This window comes from Drosophila obscura, unplaced genomic scaffold (assembly GCF_018151105.1).
Source record: "Drosophila obscura isolate BZ-5 IFL unplaced genomic scaffold, ASM1815110v1 contig_4, whole genome shotgun sequence".
NCBI lineage: Eukaryota > Metazoa > Arthropoda > Insecta > Diptera > Drosophilidae > Drosophila > Drosophila obscura.
This window is the reverse complement of record NW_024542828.1, coordinates 8468160-8487576: the sequence shown is the minus strand read 5'-3', so window position 1 is coordinate 8487576 and position 19417 is coordinate 8468160. Positions and strand designations below refer to the sequence as shown.

General features: G+C 43.6%; 3 protein-coding genes across 3 annotated transcripts in view; 2 read left to right on the top strand and 1 right to left on the bottom strand.

Moving 5' to 3' along the window:
• Positions 1 to 6637, bottom strand: part of LOC111066713 (cardioacceleratory peptide receptor) — a 33889-nt gene extending 27252 nt beyond the window's left edge. Inside the window, exon 1 of the mRNA XM_022355534.2 lies at positions 6225 to 6637. The gene's annotated coding sequence lies outside the window, so the exon portion shown is untranslated. The remainder of the gene's footprint in view (positions 1 to 6224) is intronic.
• Positions 6638 to 10875: 4238 nt separating this feature from the next.
• On the top strand, positions 10876 to 13453 carry LOC111065691. The gene is made up of 3 exons (XM_022354012.2): positions 10876 to 12052; positions 12115 to 12238; positions 12299 to 13453. Exons 1-3 carry the CDS (start codon positions 11084 to 11086, stop codon positions 13111 to 13113), a joined length of 1908 nt encoding a protein of 635 aa, XP_022209704.2. The 5' UTR covers positions 10876 to 11083; the 3' UTR covers positions 13114 to 13453.
• Positions 13454 to 15954: 2501 nt separating this feature from the next.
• LOC111066948 (protein bride of sevenless) lies at positions 15955 to 19116 on the top strand. The gene is made up of 5 exons (XM_041594969.1): positions 15955 to 15985; positions 16131 to 16643; positions 16704 to 17153; positions 17335 to 18788; positions 18851 to 19116. The coding sequence occupies exons 1-5, from the start codon at positions 15955 to 15957 to the stop codon at positions 19106 to 19108; spliced, it is 2706 nt and encodes a 901-aa protein (XP_041450903.1). The 3' UTR covers positions 19109 to 19116.
• Positions 19117 to 19417: the final 301 nt, after the last annotated feature.

The window sequence follows — 19417 nt, the reverse complement described above, 5'->3', positions numbered from 1 at the left end:
CATGACTTTTGTAATGTTTGTTTCCATGTGCCACTTTGGGGACTTCGCCTAGAACTTGAAAGTTTTTGTCAAACTGCAACATCTGTTGTTTAAGTCGAATCTTTTCTATTAATCACATCTGCCACATATGCTTGTAATCCAGTGCAGACGCAATTAGAGTCACATAACTGCCAAACTTTGGACATTCTATGTAAAAAACTTGTCAGAGTTCAAGCGTTATTTGCATATTAAATTATTATATCTGACTCGTAAAATTTATTTATTTATTGACTTTTTATATTCATAATGCTGAATAATAATATTAAAATATTAATTAAAAGGAAATTTAAGCAAAGTTTTGATGCTTTGGCCTGAAATATGAATTTTAACTCACTAAATCCTTTCCTTTCATTCATTTATATTTCATGTCACCCTCTTGTCAATCTTTCCCATCGATTACCGACAGTGATGAAAGCTTATGCAGTCAAGCAGCTGCACAAGTTCTTGGCCCAGAGTCGTTAAAGCTACCAAAGTACAGCAAACACTCAATGGCTTTCCCCCCCTTTAGCCCCCTTTTCCATCGAGAGCACGAGTACTTGGCAAAGAAGTTTTTGCATTTGAATAAGTTGCACAGAAAGTTTATCTGCTGTCGATTTCAGTTTTGTCTGAAAATACTTTTCGTCGCACTTCTGTGAGAAATCGAGCACTGAAAGGTTTTTGACTTTGATGCTAGTCCTGGTGCCGCCATAAATGATATGTGTGTCCAAGGGTCTTGATCTACACGACAAACTTTCAGTGCAGGGTGTAAACAAATGTGATTTGTAGAGCTGCCAGAAATATCATCCGTCTGTTGGTGTGTCTAATAGCTGGCGTCAGGTAACAGTTAAATTTTTTGTAACACCAAACGAAAAACACGTTGCATTTGCTGTTTTATCTATAGCTTGTTATGTTTTGCTCGTCCGTTGGTTGCACATCATTTTTGATGGCCAAACGCCCACACTTTGGCTAACAGAAACAGAGAAATGAAAACTAGCGTTGATGGTCGTAGCTCTAGATACCCTTGCAGATAGATCACAATTAAGAGAGTCTATACAAAACAGCGGTAGCTCGCTGTTCATACTGATTTCGAACAGATCAAAATCCTGGTCACAACCGTACTATCCTCTGCAAGGGTATAAAGACAAACATCATGTTTAGGACCAGCTGTTGTAATTTTTTGGGTTTTCTGCCATTCTTATTGCTGTCAAAGGCCCCAGCCCATTGTTGCCATTTATCCAACCTGTTTACATGTGTTGCCCCTTATCGCTTATCTCTACCCCAGTTTGGGCCTGTCCGAGGCACCGCCTAATTAGACAGTTGCCAACACCGATAAAGTGCCTGGAATATACGCGTACTTTGATAGCCTTGGCCTATCTGGCTGGCGCAGAGATTTATGTGACATCTAAACTTGAATTTGTGTCTTTGGGTGCATGCGGGCAAAGAAAGGGATTAGGCTAATGAAATATGTGAGACTCTAACACAAATAATATTTAGCTGATCTAAGGCAATAGTTATCTTACAAAACTCCCACACTGTTTCTCCTCTATATAATTTCAGAATTAAACAGAATTTCAGCGTAGAAAATGCTTGGTTTTTATGCCTGATGCTTTAGCTGTTATACAAACCATTACCTACTTATAAATAGAGTTTTGGGGTTCCACATTACGTGTCTGATGCAATGTGCAGTGCATATCAAACACTGCAAGCTAAGTGGCTTACAGCCCACACGCACCCATTTAAAAAAACGCAGAGAATGAGAGGGAAAATTAAGTGAATGAGAGAGAAAGCACACCCACATGCAGTTGAGACCAATGCGAGGGCGGCACACGTAGCGTACGAGTATGATTAACATGACTAATGTGCGGCTGGCCCCCGGTTTCTTGTGCATTTTTGTTTGTCACACCTTCAAGAGTATATTTAAATAAAATTGCAGCTCCAACCCAACATGATATTTATATTATAAATGGCGTAAAAATAACAATATAAAATTATTGAAATGTCAGCCTCAGCGATTCAGCCATAATTGCATGGCCAATAAAATCTCCGAGATCCCCGCTGAAATGTCAGCCCCGATTATTGGCCTCCAGGCACCTCGATAATTAAGCACCGGGACTGGTAACAGCGCATAAATTAAATGTAAATTGTTATATTAAAGCCTTTTGATTGAGGCTGATGCTGATGAGGATGTGGCCAGCGAGGCGGAGCCAACACATCATTAAAAAAAACTGGCAAACGCAGCAGAAAACCCATGAAAAAAGGTGAATCCTTGTGGCAGACAGGCCAGGCCAGACAGAGAGGCTGGGGCACAGACAGACCGTCAGACAGTCAGCATATTATAGGTAATCACGATATTTATGTGCGTTTAACGAGACATTCGGCAGGCGAATTTTTTGAAACAAATCATTGACAGCTGGCACAGCAGCCACACATTTGCGGTCTCTTTCATTGAGTTTGAAACTTTTCTTTTCTTTCTCCATTGTTTTTAAAGGCATTTGCCTGGTGGTTTTGGTCTTGATCTTTTTACTGCCATTTTTCATTTCCCTTGAGTGAAGAAAAAACCACATTAAGTTGACAAATAATTGAAAGAATAACAAATTGGATGTGAATTGTGAAAATAATTCATTTGTAAATATGTATATTATTAAATTGGAATTTTATTGTATTCCCTAAATAAGCTTTAAAAGTCAATTTGATTGTTTGGCATTTGGTTATTTTTATAACGAGTATTTAACTAAAATGTTGTTCTTATTTCTCTCCCCCTTTTTGTGAGAGGGAATGAACATATTTACACTGTGCTATTTGAACAGAGCAATTAGCAATAAACAGGGAAAAACTTTTCCCTTGTTGCAGTTGTCCCAAAAAAAAAGTTTATGCAAATTGTTGTTCTGTGCTTGTTTCCTAGTTTTCTGAAACAACCATTGAAAAGAGAGCATGTACAATCCCGAAATTAAAGTCCTGAATGGGAACGACGCTTTAAAAAGAATATAAATCATTTGCGTATCAAGCCGAGACACACAAATTTCCCTGGAACTCAACGTGGAGTCCTGAGCATTGTGACCCAATTTCTCAAACGATTTAACTTGAATAAATAAATTAGCTTCATTTATTCACATTCCAGGTCCTACGAAGTTACGAGCCGTTAAAATACGTGGAAAGGAAAGTCGAGTGGAGGATTCAATTAGGCACATTAGAGTGGCAACAAATCAGCGGCACATTCAACTAGCGATGATCAACATTGGGCGGAAGTTGCAGGCAACAACGCAGCATACGAATACGAAAATAAATTCTGAGGAAATGGGAAAAGCAAGACGAAAAGAAAAAACTGATATACTGACGAACAGATGGAATGTCTGTGTAGCTCTTTTTCATTCAGTCTCTGTTGGGGAAGTGACGTGGGCGTTTAATCGACTACTTCCTGTTATTGCTAGCCAATACCCATCCCCATACCCATCCCATTGGCGCCGATCCCAAACCATCGCATCCCATCTCTGCCCGAAGCACCGGATCCAATGACATGTAAAATTCGTCAAGTGTAAAGTTACCCTCCGAGAAGAGTCACCAAATCAAAGTGGAAGCTCCTGTTTCTCGCTCCATTTTTATGGCGCCGAAACACGTAAACCAGCGATTAGCTTTGAAGTTCAATTGTGTCGGCAAACAATAGCTAGGGGGAAACGCAAACGCATCCCCGATAAGAACGTGAGGGATTGAAGCTGGGCCATTCCTAAATTTAAAGAATCCACGCACGACCGCCCAAACTAAAGTTGTATGGGAAGTGGCTGCTAAAGCCCTCGGCGAAAGCATTTGAAATGCTGAGAATAACATAATCAATGCATCAAAAATGCCGGCAACTGGAAATTGAAATCATCAGGCACTACGAGCAGTCTAAACCAGAGCTGCAAATCTGATTTGCAATTTTACACGCACGTCTTTCTATGTGTGTTTCTATAGAATGCTCCAATCTAGGGGGACGGGCCACCGGCATTCATACGTGATATGGCTGGCACTTCCATTGCATACATCTGGGCTATCTGCCACTCTGGCTGCTGTCTCCGCTTAATATTTCTAACTGTTCCAAATGGAATGGTGCTGCAAATGGAGATATTTGTTTGTGGAAATGCCGAGAATTTCTCCCACATTGTCTCTCATATTTCCAGCATTATTTATGCGCATTTTTTTTTTAGCCCATCAAGGCCTGCCTGACACAACCACATGATTAGCCCGAGCTCAAAGTTATATATGTAAAAATGATACTCGGTCGAGGACAAGCTGGCATATGCTTATGCTGGCTGGAGCTGGAGTATATTCGTATTGCATGTCAGCGGTTGCCCGGCCAAACTAACAACTTCATAAATATGTCGAGCATGTGTAGGATGTATCGGATGGCAGCCGAACCCCGAACACTCTGGCAGAGATTTGTGCCACATCATCGCTCAGGGCTGACCATTTTTACGCTTCCGTCTAACAACAAAATGGCATTAAACGCAGATCAATCACAATCACCGCACCACGCTGACCCACATATCGTACCCGTACGCACACAAAGATACATTCGGAGACGTGGAGCGAGAGATTGACTTTGAGGCGGGGATAAAGTTGTCCTTGTGGTCGTCTCGGGTTCTCTATGGGAGTGTGTGTGTGTGTTTGTGGGGGCGGACTGCTCATAACCGACTTTTCACTGACATTCAATGCACGCATTTTTTTTTCTGGGGGCTTGGAAAGTTTTTCTATTTACTTGAATTTCTGTGTGCTTTGTGCTTGGATTGCTTTTTGCTTTTTGCTTTTTTCGGCAACTTCCGTACCCACTCCAAACAACAAATGAAGCTGGAAAAGTTGGTGGGAGGGGGGGTGTTGGCTTCTTCTCCAGAAAGTACCCTTTCTGAACTTTGTCTGGCTGCAATTTTCTTATTAATTGCCAGCCACTATGGAGGCCTCTGTTCCTCATTTTGGATTCAGAAATGTGCTACTTTTGGGGCGGCCTATCTGCCCTTGAGAACTTCCTGGAAAACGCACCACGACTTTAGTACAAATTGACAACTATTCGCCACTAAACTTAATTTTTTAGCCACAAAACAGCCGCACAAACTTTGCGATAGTTTATTCATTTACAACAGTATGACATGCTCGGTTTGTGGTTCCATCTGGCATCAATATTAAACTTGAACCCTGCCAAGTGGTGGGACAACCAAAAACATGAATAAAACAAAGAAGTTTCAACAAAAACCACTAATAATTTTTGGACTGAAACTATAGGGGAATTCAGAAAATGTTGTGTGTGCACCAAAACTACAGAAAAAAAAGAATTATTTTTAGGAATATTTAAATGTAATATTTTTAGATTTTGATGGAGAAACACAATAATAATAAAATCATCTCATTTAAATATAAAGTGCGTAGGTTTTATTTGAATTAATATTCTTATTCTTCTTTGGCTTTGTTATTCAGATAATAAATTATTGTTTATTCCATGATTCTGGCGATTATCAAAACCCTCACCAATTTGTCTCAATGAAATTGTTTTTGTTTTTTTGCTGGCTTGTTTGTAGAAGAGCATGTTGAGCATTAGTGTTCGAAATGAATTTTAAAGTGTAAATATTATTCTACGAAAATAAAGTTTATTTGCGCAGTTGCCTTGATATTTGCTATGTCTACTTAAACTCTTAGCGCGGCATGTCATGTGTCTAACGTTTCCAGTTAAGCAAATGTCTAACATTACTGTCAAATAATTTAATTAAATTTTAATACATCGTTTGCAACGATAGAATTTATGGGGAATATTTTATTGAAATGAATCCAATTAAACTTTACAAACGAGTTCAGGCACTCATTTGAATCCCTAATAAAATCCCATGCCTTTCAATCCATTTTAATGTAGAGGTATTTGTGGTGAACTGAAGCAAAATTCAATTAACTGTGCCATCCTTTGTCAGACACAGTCTCAGATGTGTAGCATGCCCCATGCATAATTGAGGGGCACAGAGACACGGAATGGAAGTCCAAAATCCATAGAATATGTGTAAATTAATTGCTAAGCTGCTGTTGCTAGTGCCAGCATGATTTTGCATTCAAATGTTAAGATTAATCACTGTCAACTAAATGCGAACAAATATATAAATTGAATGGATACTTAAGAGCTAAGAGGGAGACATATGGAGAAGGAGTGCAAGGCATGGCGCTTGGTAATTGCGCAATCGCAACTTGATACTCACTCAAACTGCTTGCCGTGGCATGAATTGCAACTGCAGCTCCAGTTCCAATGGCATAAGGTGCACTCGATACGTAGATGGAAATTACAGTTCGAATTCAAATTGAAATTGAGTTTGGTGTTCAAAAATGTGTTGAACAAGTGCTGCTGCCAACCAATTGGCTTGGGAATTACACTTCGATTTGCAAATTTGGCACGAACAAATTTCACTCGACTTCAATGGCTTCGATGAGCCGGAGGTGCAACAGCAGCAGCAGCAGTCACTGCAACTGCCCCTGCCACGGTTGACTACTTTCTTGTCTTGTAAGTATCTTAAAGATGCACACGCGATGGCCGGACAGTGGCCCTGATTGAGCTGCCAAATTGATTGTTAGCCTTATTCACACAGAACTTTCTTCACAGAGGATTCTCTGAGAAATTTCGTATCCTTATTTCTTTTAAAATTTAAAAATATTTTTGTATATATTGTTTTTATTCTATAGTTTTTTGCACTAAGCACATTTTGCTTTTAACAATTTTTACGCACTTGCCAACGCAATTCTTTGGCCAAGCAGCGTGAAGATATTTCGCGTCTGGTTCAAACAAAATTTCGGATTGAACTGAATATCTGTGTGGCATCGTTGTACGGATTTTCCTGTTTGGGCTGCTGCTGCTGTTGCTGATGGTGTTGCTGCCGCTGCTGTTGCCGACACCGACGATGGCCACGACGACGCACGAGGCAGGCAGCGGCAGCGGCAGCGACAGAGGCAGCATGCTGCTTGATTTCACTTCACAAAGCTTCAGCCGGCTCCAGAAGCCGACTCGTGTCCCCCCAGAAACAGCTGTTTTTTGTTTATGTTGCCGAACTCGTTTTGCTTGTTCTTCGTGTGGCAGGGTGTCAACATGATGCTACCACTGTTGCTGTTGCTATTGCTGCTGCTGCTGCTGCCACTGCCACTGCACTTGACCAAGCCATGCGGATGTGGAGCCAGAGTGCTTCAAGTGTTGAGTTAATATTTGTGGCGACTGGTCGGTCAATTAATTATTGTTGCTACTGCCGTTGGCTGGCAACCTTCAGGCTGGCAGCATGTTTGCCCAGCCACATGTTGTTGGCAGTTTGAGGAGAGCTTACTGCTGCGCAACATTCGGTGAATGTGAAGCTTTCTTATCAAAGGAATGATAGCAGCGAAGTAGGTAAGGGAGAGATGGGTGTCGGATTTGATCATCAATAAGTGGATTAGTTAGGGAATTTGTATGTTACAATTTTATCGATTTAATGTACCTGCCCCAACGGCAAGTCCATATGAGGGCTCAATGGATAAGCTGTGGATAAGCAAACAACACGATTTTTATATGCTGACATTTTTATTTACGCGTACATTACAACACTTAAATAGAAGCCGCCTTGTAAAAGCACATCGCACACACGACAGTGCCATGTTTTTCCGCCGTCATATTTATGACTTTAATTGAACCGCCTGAAGTGATGCAAAAACAATTTTTGTGCTGACCCACATACCGATGAATTGTATTTATCATTTCATTCAGAGTTGTGCGCCGCCTTAAAACAAAAGACATATGAACCTCACTGATCTTTTATACGTCATAAAAACCATGCAAATATCATAAAGAAATGTTCCGTTCCGAATGCATGTCAAAAAGCCATCACAGCCAAAACACTGCGAATTCGAATAATCATCACCAATCAAAGTGCCGAGCCGAGGCAATTTTTTTTTATTGAAAAGCCTAAACAAAATAAAACAAAGCGACAGCAGCTGCAATTTTGAGTCAGAGCCAGACGACAGACCCGCAAAACGAAACGCAAATCGAACAATTTGTTGGAAACTTTGGCATCATCGCATAGCATAAATAACAAATTTATTTGAATGATATCTGTAGGCAATTTATGTTGTTGTAGCGTTTATTTATTGTGCACATTTTGTCATAAAGCACACGGCCCGGATACAGCAGCCAGGGAAAGAGATGGAGCGAGAGAGAGAGAGCGGGGACTATTCTTTCGGGCGATGCCAACGCGATGTCGGCCCGTCATGTCTGTGTGTCAACTGTGAATGCTTAAAATTTATTTAAGCAACAATAAATAGCTCTTAAATTAAGCAAATAAATAGGCGTTAAAATTACACATATGTACATATGTACGTACGTGTGTGTACTGCGCATAATAAATAATGCTACAAATGAGAACGTTGAAGAATTCATCAAGTCAACGAGTCTTGGATACTCTGAAGTGGGAAGAAGAATTTGAATAAAAGAAAATTCTAGGAAATATAGTTCATAAATAAGCATACAAAGAAATTCCTCTGCACCCTCATGCCACCAAGAATAGAAAACTAAAATTGTTCAAGTGACGTATTTCGGGGTGGACAGAGAAAAGTCCTCTTGAAGATCTTGCTGACAGCTAACAAATTTATGTGTCTGTATGTGTCTGCTGCACTCGCTTGCCGCTGGCCTTTGAATTGGCTTGCCTGCAATTAAAATAAAATAAAATACAAGAAATAAAAACAGTAATACTCGTCATTTCTTGTGGCTTATAAATTGGAGCCACTTGTGAATTTGTGGCCAAACGACACGTGGTCAGAATTTTTGTTGATTTATCTTCATTGCGGCCTAATCTTTTCTGGGTGATAAATTTCTTGGAAATTTCGCTGCCTTAAGCCTGTCCAATGCTCTGGTCCCAGCAAATTTATCGTTTCACATAATGAAAATGACTAATATTCGTTTCAAATGGTGCACGTTTTGGTCATTCATCCCCTAAAACCAAATCTTTGTGCCCATTCAACAGATGTTCCCACACACACACAGACAGACCAAAACCAGAAATCAAAATCATTTCTACTGAAATGCTAATAATAAAGATGAATATGAATATAAACAAGTGCTGGTATTTTGCATTACCATGGCAGCATGAATACTTAAGCTCTTCAGTTCGGATGGCAGTCGGCACTCACATGCGCTTAGTAGCGGCTTTTCATGGAATTGCATCAAATGAAAAAACAATCTGATCCCAGTTCCCTCTCTCACTCTCTCTCTGTATTCCGCATTGTGCAATATACATAATGGGGCAAGTATGAAGGCAAATTCACAATACAGACAGTGAGAGAATGGGGCTTGTGGTCAACTGCAGGCATGGATGCCAGGACACGACCAGGCCAGACTAGAAACAGAACCAGAGCCAGTCACTGGCAGGAATCATACAATAAGTTATCAAAACGTTGACTGTCGTCGGCGTTTCATGGCTCATGGCTTATATTTATGCCAAAGCCACAAACACCCACACACACACACACACAAAACACTCACTTGCATAGGAAATGAGCTGCACTCGAGAGAGCATTTGAATAGAAATGGAAACCGAGCAAGGCCGGAAGGCGTTACATTAAATTAAAATTATCCCAGCAGATCTCATCTTATGTGGTACATAATAACTTTGTTTGTGGCCCGACGCATGCAACAGATTGTCAGTTAAATTATCTGCATGCGGCAGTTGATAATGTCTTCTGCAGCTTCCCCCATCCAGGCCCAGGTCCATGCCCATGCCCATGCCACCCCTCACGCACACACGTCGTATACGCAATTTGCATAATGGGGCCATCAAGGGCAAGAGAAATGGTTTCAGAATGGGTGTAGAATGCAACATTCCATGGATGGGTCTTTTGTTTCAAGGCACAGTCCCGGCGACAGTTGACCCAATTTTTAAAGGGTCTCCGCCAACGCTTTATTGAGCCCCTTTTTCCTTTCCGTCTCCTTTCCTTTTTTTGTTTCTTCACTTTTTCCCCTTTATTTTCAGTTTTATTAAACGAGTACGTCTTAAGTGTCTGTAACCTGAGGCCAAGCGGTCTATTTTTGGAAGTCCAGACTCGTAGACTTGAGGCTGCGGGCCTTAAAGCTAGCTAGCCAGAAAGTTGTGTACTTATGGATTCGAGCCACGCGGCTCAGCTGTCGAATCCTTCGCCTCGGATACACATCTGCACTTGCACCCCGAAGGCAGTTCAAAGGTAAATAGTCGGATAAATATTTGTAATAATTTTTTATGCGCTGTCAAGAAGCGAATGAACCACTTCCCCAGCTAAAGTAAGAGTCGCAATCAGCTGCAATGTATGTACATAGAAGCAGAGCAGAAGCAGAGGCTCATTAGCATTTTGATTTGACATCAAATCACACAAATATTTCCGGCAAAAAGTCAATGAATGGAAGCCGCAAACATTGAACCGAACATTGGTCTGCTATCCTCTCTCCTCTCTGCGGTCTTTGGTCTTTGTCATTGCCTTGCGCGGCCAGTGGAGCGGCAAAAGGTAAACAAATTTATGGGAAGAAGTCTGCCCCGCATGAATAATGAATCGATGGGAATATGGATGAAAGGTGTGAAAATGTGCACTGCAAGTAGTCAAGTTTTGGGCAATGCTTAATCAATTGGAATACATTTTGAGTTCATTAATCTTTGTTTTGCTGTTGAAAACAAAGCAATAATTAATTTATACGATAAATTATCAAGCCCTAAAACTTAAATTGATTCTTATTAAAATATAAATAAGAAGAATACTTTTTGAATTTCGAAAATGTTGCTTTGATTCCATTTAATTTACCGACTCTACAAACCTGAATCCGTACACTTTAACTAATCAAGTAGGCTCTCCATCTTGCGTGCGCTGTGTGTGCTCTCATACAAGCTAAGTCATCGGATGAAACAACATACTAAATGTAAATCAACAAAATTTTACAAGAATTTTTTTTGGAAAATTCCGAAACTTTTACGTATATTAATAGAAACAAACGAAAACAGAAAACTCCCGCGGAAGAGTGTCAATTGCAAGTGACAATTTGTTGATTTGTGTTCCACTTCCGATTTTAACATACAACTGACTGAATATGAAGATGATACGCTCCAATCGACGCAAGGTGATCGAAGAGGTATATGGCTCCAAGCTGGAAGGTATCCATTCGGCCAAGTCACAGGCCATACCCCAGGCGGGCAGGGCGTCCGCACAGAAGACCGGACGCAATGCGTCAGCTGGGGGCGGAGCAGCTGCTGCTGGATTGGGACACTTGCGTCCGCCGGACACACGCATTCAGCGCAGCTTTATGACGGACAACGACTACTACATTCAGACGAATCTTCCCCTGACGGCGGCAAACTTGCGAAATAACCCCAGTATTCTAGCGCACTCATCCCAGGCCCATCTGATGCCTGGTGGGCAGCCCCAGCCGTCGCCATACAGTGCCATGAATACGCGGCGTAGCAACATGGGCGGCGGCAAGATCACCGGACGTCAGTCCCAAATACAGAAGGTTGCCCATTTCGCTATGCCCGATGGTAAGGTAAACAACAGTGTCTACAGCTTGGCCAAGCCAAAAGAGCATTCGCATCCGCATCCACATCAGCAACGGCATAGTCGCGCCCTCAGCAAGTCCGTCACACAGCGCACCAACTATGGCGACAACAACAACGCAGACACGGAGCTCTCCGACAAGGATATGCTACTACCCAGCGGGACCAGCGGTTCGGTCAACAAACGTCGCACGCACCAGCACACACACCACATGCCGATGGAGATGCCGATCCAAATGAGTGCGATGCAGCCGCACCCACCACAGCACCAGCTGCACCAGCAACAATTGACCCATCACAGCAGCCATCAGCATCAGAATGTGGCACATTCGCATGCCCATGCACACCCACACCAGCATCCTCAGCATCCTCATCAAAAGCACACGTGTCCACGACAGTTGCAGTCAACGAGCCAGCCCCGTGTGAGTGCGGCCACTGATGACGATAAGGACGATGATCCCGAGGAGTTCTTCGAACTGATACGCCAGACCGTTCAGACAGCCATAGGGGTAGGTGATCGACTCACACATTGCCTTACTCTCATGATATTTTATGCACTAATTATATCTAGAACACCATTAATGAAACCCTGTTCAAGAACTTTCGAGATCTTGGCACCAAGATCGAACGCTTTTCGGGGGAACTGAAGCAGACAAACGAACATTTGGACAAGCTGCAGGAGACGGTTGCCGGCAGTAGGTGTATCCGCTGGAAACTTGAAATATAATCCCTAATTGTTATATGCCATTCCGCAGAGCTCGTTCACTATGGCGAGGAGAACTCGCGCCACTTCCGGTATCTGTGCATGAAGTCCGAGTACGATAAAATGTTCTTTCAGCACCAAGCGATGCTGACCAATCCGTCCGCAGATTCGAGCAATCCATCGCAGCAAAATGTTGCTGCCATTGGCGTTGCACCCACTCTGGGGGGTAATGCCCGTCCAATGTCCAACCAGAAGTTCAATAGCAAGGCGCCCAAGCGTTCCGGCTCTACCCAAGAGCGTGGCAAGATGCCCACAAGCAACACCAACAAAGTGCAGAACCCTTGTACATACCGCACCACTTCGAAAGCGCCGCACCAGCAGCAGACCACTGAGCCGCACAAGTCGTCATCGGATCAGAGTCTCGGTCAGTCCTCGCAACTGGGAGTGGCCGAAGTGTTGGGGCACATACAACGCTTCTGCACACAGATCCAGCAAAACGATATGGGCAGCCAGAACCAGATGACACCCGATGCCTTCAACAAGATGGAGGCGAGCTTGATCGCCAAGGCCAAATCGAATGTCGTACTAGGACTTTGTGGAACCGACAATAAGCCTGCAGCTCGCACCGCTGCTGCCAGTCAGAAGAAGACGAGCGATGAGCACGAGGGAGAGATGATGGGCGACAGCATGGATGAGGCCTACTCCGAGCTGGAAGACTTTCAAATGTCCTCCGATGAGATGACCTCATGCAGTGACGACGACGACTGTGGCCTGAAATATCCCAGCGGTGCGGTCACATCTCGTGCGCCGGCAGCCGTCAACTCGTTCCGCAGGCAGTCCAACAATGGAGCCGGGGATGGGCAATAGATACCATACCATACCCCCATCCATACCCCCCCCCCCACCCCTTTTTACAACCACAACCCTTGCAGAGAAATTTTCTACCTGATCAGACACACAGACACTACACAGATGTCCTTTTATACGTTTTTTCTTTCCCTGAGTACAATCGCAGTTTATTATGTTCATGACTGTATTCTCGGCTGCCACAAAATTTTTAATTGTTTCTATGACATAGCAAAAGCATAAATACTCTTTAGGTTCTGTCCAAAATATTTACATAAATTAACGAGAAATTAACGTGTTATCTATACATATTTCCATGTGTTCATTTGATTTGTCTCGGGAAAATCTTTTTATAATAAAAAAAAAAATACAAGAAAATGCAAATTGAATTTGTTTTAAGCTTTGACCTATATGCCCCACACCAATCCCAGTCACAGTACCAGTCAAGTAATGTCTATTGGTGTCACTAATAACTGTATTATATTGACTGCAAAAATAACATAAAGCTGCACCCGGGCTGACACCAAAACTACACATAAATAAATGCACTGACAAAAAAAATCAGGAATGTAATTTTAAATTCTGGAAAACATCAGAATTGACTAAGATAAACAAGCATCTATATAGTGCAAATGGTCCGCTATAGGTTCAACCATTAATATTAAATAAAATATATATTTAACTTTCAAAGTCGTATATTACTTGGATTTACATAGACTTAAAAGCCTCATTCTAGGCCGTTCTACGTGGCTTTTTTTTCCCTTAGTGCGCCGTGTGTCAAAGAGTGCGACGAGTGAAGAGCAAGACCTAACCACCCCCACAAACCCTTAGGCCGGTGCGAGCGGCCAGGCCTGGTTAACATGCAGCTGCATTTTTATGGGCTTACGGCGGCCACAGTTCTGCCAGTGCTTCCAGTTCTGCTGCAGACCAAAAAAACAGTTGCATCGTGAACGTGGTCTAGAGGCGACATATTGTGTGCGTGTGTGCAGAGTGTAATATTTATTTATTTGCATAGAACAAAAATTGCAATAAAAAAGCTAGCAAGTGATGCCTGAAAATTGCCTTCGAATCGCCCCCAAACTGTAATTAAAACTGGACTTTCTGACATTTGCGAATTGAACTTACGCAAGAGTCCCGGAGGGGAAAGAGGAATGTGACTAAATGCAATTTGTAGTTTTTCAACTGCTGTTTGCTTTTGACATTAATTAAAAGTGTTATGCAAAAGCCCGAAAACCGGAAACGCGCCATACGGCAGTTCGGCCTGGGCTGGCCTGGGCTGGGCTGGGCCAATGTCAAAGCTCATGTCTGTCTGTTTGTCTGTCAGTGTGGTTGCTTAATAGCCAAGGATGACATTTTGTATGGCTATGCTAGCTGCAGATTCGAAGCGTAAACTTTGATAGGTAGTTCTGGGAATTCTGTCAAAGCTTTTCCAATATTAGTTCTCCAATTATAATTACTGCTCGACCAGCGCGAGCACCTATGGGCAGGGGGCAGCTTGCAGGCCACCCTTCGAATGTGCAACCCGAAACTTTCTTCAGTGAATCGACTAATTGCAATGACCAATATTTGAACTGGCTTCGAGGCATGCTCGGAGTCGTATCAGGGGTTGCAGGCAGTACACCTAGCCGTACATATTTGCTCTTATAATTATGAAACACGGCACAGTGTGGCGAGGAAACCACTCAATGTTGAGTGACGATTCGAGCCAATAACCATAACAACGAGCCAGTGCCCGGTCTAAGCCAAGTTAGTCAAAACAAAACAGCCAACAGCCAAAACAGGTGCAGAACATTGCCACAACAGTGTTCCGCGTTTAGCTGCTTCGAGGGTGGGTTCAAGCAGTGAAAACAAAAAATAAATAAAACGAAATAAAAAAGCCAATAGAACATAATTGCAACGTTGACTCTGTACTCTTTTGTCTAGCCATTGCAATGCACTGCACCCGTTAACCGACGGGCACCCAAATCAAATTGATTGTCCACAGAACGATCACAAAAAAATACATACATACGAGTACGTACACCCGTATAGTTTTTGAGTGTGTGGGTGGGGAACTGTGTACCTCAGTGGACAAATATAAAACGAGAAACGTTTAATTGACCCTAAAATCACTGAGGCGTTGCCATCATTCTTTTTGTTGTTGTTGTTGTTTTGCCTTGGTTCAAACCGAAATTATTGTGGCCCACACTGTCAGATGGTTCACTAGCAAATAAGAGTGCGCGAATCGATGTGAAAAGTGAAATAATAAATTTTAGCAACAAAAAGAAATACTATGTATTGATTTTCTTGAACGCAAAAGAATATGAGAAAAATAAATATTTTCCAACGCATTACTTTACACTGATAGTGGGGAAAATCACGAAGAGTCGGAAAATGTGGCAGAGAGGAAACTGTGCCAAGCCAAAGTCTTTCGCTGTGTTAGTGTGACAATTTTTAATGCGATTAAAGTGCAACACACTCTCAACGCAACGCAACGTGGCACAGAGCGGCAAATGGTTGAAGTGGCATGGAAAAATGGCAATAGCTAAAATTAAAATTCTGCAAATGTTCGCATAACGTTTCAAACTCGTGTTCAACCAGCACCAGCACCAGCCTGCCCTGCCCTGCCTGTTACTCGTTACTCGTGTGTTCCAATGTCCAATTTAAAAACTTAAAATTTCCTCTCTGTGTTTTTAGTGTGTGGATATAAAATGCCAATAATTAGCCGTCTCCGTAATTGTTAAAAGAGAGAAAGACTGCAAAAACGAGCATTTTTTGTTAAATTAAAAAGCATACAATTTTAAGCAGAAAGGTCATGAGTCCGCGACAGTCTGCTACGAGGAGGCCATTACAATTGGGTGAGTACTGCACACACAAAGAAGAATGGAGAAGAGCCTCAAAGAAATGGAGAGAAGTGGACAATGGCGACCACTTAGGAGGGCTTTTATATACTATATTTACATAAAGACATTTATTCCAAGAGTCTGCTATAAAATAATTTAATGCGTGCTGAAATACATACATTTAATGCCAACCAACACTTCATTATCAATATGCAGCGCTCTTCTGTGTCCTAATCATACTACTTTGTGTCTACGATTGCCATGGAGTGGAGGTGTCATCACCGACCAGGAAATCTGCTCCTTTGCGAATCACCAAGCCGCAAGCACCAACACAGCAGGCAAGGCCAAGCAGCAGCAGCAGCAGCACATCCAAGGCAACCACCACTGAAGCTTCCACAACTGACGAGGGAGCCTCCTCCAGTCCGGGGGAGGGCCAGCTGGCCCCACTTATCTCTTCCACTACGGAGGAGAGCATCAGCAGCAGCAGCAGCAGTGGGGGGAGTAGCAGTGGCACAACGGCCAGCTTAGTGCCAGAGATATGTCTCAATGGACTGCAGTTGACAATCAGCAGCCCGGACGAAGGAACCCTCATACGAGAGCAAGATGAATTCGTTCAGATTATAGAGGGCGATGTGATGCTTAGTGTCCTGACCAAGGATCCCATCTCGGCCCTCTTTGTAGTCAATCGAGTGAACCAAGCGAATCTCATAAATGCAGATTTTGAAATAGGTAAGCAACCCATTCCCACAGCTTGTTAAATGACTTGTTAAATAACCCGCTTATCCATAGGACTTCGTGCCATCAATATTGATAACGTCAGCCTGGCGGAGAGCATTCTCCTGCAGGAGGTTCAATATCTGCAGCAGTGCACCCAGTACTCCTTGGGCATATTCATGGACTATGAACTGTACAAGCAGCTCGAGTCCATCATCAAAGATCTGGAGTACAATATCTGGCCCATTCCAGGCACACGGTCCTATCTCTTCCCCAAGGTGGCACATTTGTTGCATCAAATGCCTTGGGGCGACAAAATTGCGTCCGTTGAGATTGCTACCGAGAATCTGGAGATGTACAATGAATTCATGGAGGCCGCCCGTCAGGAGCACATGTGTCTGATGCACTTCAAGAGCGAGGACAATGTCTACATTTTGTTTGGCAACAAGATGGCCAGCCATTTCAAGGAGAATGGCACCCTCTTTGCGGTGCCCACCGACCGTACTGATGCTGAGTTCCTGGCAGGTGAATACAAATAATGATATTAAAATTATAGTAGAATTAGCGACTGTTTTATGCTCGGTAGCTGAGAGACAATAGAGAGATAAATAAACTAATTAAAATATTTTAGTAAATTCCACAAAATGCATAGCAACATTTAACATATATAAATTAATATCTAGCCCATTTATTTTCTTTTCCACAGATCTTCCCAACAGAGCATTTATCCTGATGGAGAAAGAAATAGACTTGGGCACCACCAACGAACTGGATCCCACGTCCACCACCCTGGATGAGGTGCTGATCGGAAAGAGTGTGCTGCCCTCGAGAGTGCTCAGCTTTGCCGATCCGCTGGTGGATTTAATGCACTGGTTGCGCGGCTCCCTGGCCAAGCACTGCAAACGGGATGGGGAAATGTACGTGCTGGAGAGCTGCTTTAATTTTCTCAACTTCATTGAGGACTGGCGCACGTCCGAGTATCGTCAGGCGCATGAGACTGCAGAGATTCTGTCGCTGCTGCTCATGCGCAAGCTGACCACCTCCATGAATTTCCAGATGTACCAGAAAAAGGTGCTGACCATCGACAATATCTCGAAGGAAACCCGCACAGAGCTGCGAGAGATTGCCTCGCAAAATTTAGTGAGCAACGTGACCACCTACTACCACTACAATCGCGACAACAGCACCAGCCTAGAGCTGAAGACAAAGTTCGGTCAGGTGTTCGATTGTCAGTACAGCGCTGGTGAGAACCGCCGTTATCCGTTCCTGTTCGACGGCGAGTCGGTCATGTTCTGGCGCTTCAAAGTGGACACGTGGGTGGCAACGGGACTGACGGCCGCCATTCTAGGCCTGATAGCCACGCTGGCCATCTTGGTGTTCATTGTGGTGCGCATTTCGGTGGGCGATGTCTTCGAGGGCAATCCAGTCACCTCGATACTGCTGCTCCTCTCGCTGATCCTGGTCTTCTTCTCGTTTGTCCCCTTCTCCATTGAGTATGTTGGCGAGCAGCGCAACTCGCACGTCACCTTCGAGGATGCTCAGACCCTCAACACGCTGTGCGCGGTGCGGGTGTTCATCATGTCTCTGTTATACTGCTTTGTGTTCTCGTTGCTTCTATGCAGGGCCCTGATGCTCGCCTCTATTGGCTCTGAGGGCGGCTTCCTGTCCCACGTCAATGGCTATATACAGGCCGTGATTTGTGTCTTCAGTGTCTTTGTTCAGGTGGGCATGTCTGTACAGCTGCTGGTCGTGATGCACGTGGCCTCCGAGGCGGTGTCCTGCGAGAATCTCTACTATGGCCACTGGCTGTGGGGCTTATTGTCCTACGACTTTGTGCTGCTCTGCAGTGTGGCGGCCCTGATCCCCTTCATATATCGCTCGCAGCGCAACTATCGCGAGGGCATACTCATTGTCATCGGCGCTGTGCTCATCATGGTCATCTGGGTCGCTTGGATTGTTCTCTCTCTGTTCGGTGACGAGTGGCGGGATGCTGCCATTCCGCTTGGACTGCAGGCCTCGGGCTGGGCCGTGCTTGTCGGCATTCTGATACCGCGCTCTTTCCTCATTGTGCGGGGTATTGAACGCTCGGACATTGCCCAGGCCCTTCCCTCGCTCACATCGCTGGCATTTGCCCAAAACAATCAGTATTCCTCAGAACAGGTGGGTTCTCACTGGATATATCTTTATATTTGCATATATCTTAATATTTGAATTTATTCTAGAGTGTCTATGAGTGCGTGAATCCCGCCATGCGCCACTGTTCGCAGGAGGAGATGAACCATCAGTCGCCCAGCGAGATACCCACGTTACCATTGCGCGGCGGCGGCCCACGACGACAGCAGTTCTTCGCCAATCTGCGGCAGGCCAATGCCAACATCAATCCCCAACGTCCGCCACCTCGGCCACAGCATAGTCCTTCACGCTCATCGGTCTCCTCGCTGCCTCCCTCGCCCGAAAGCAACAAGATCACACGATTTTAGAATCGAGTACGAGCATCCTTGTATGCCCTCGCGTGTGTGTGATGCACTTCTAGTCAAAGCTCCGAGAACGTGAATTCAGTTTGTTAACAATCTTTAATTTTAAATCATTGACGAACCAAAATATTACAAGCAAATAAATAAAATACATAAGTGAAAATACAATTCTGCCAAGAGCAAATGGATAATAGACACGATATTGGCAGCCTTGGGCACTTTTTATCGATGTTGGAATTTCCTCTCAGGCATCATAGAAGTCCAGCCCGAATTTGGGCGCTTAACCCCCCATCTAGCCGCGCCTGTCATTCAAAG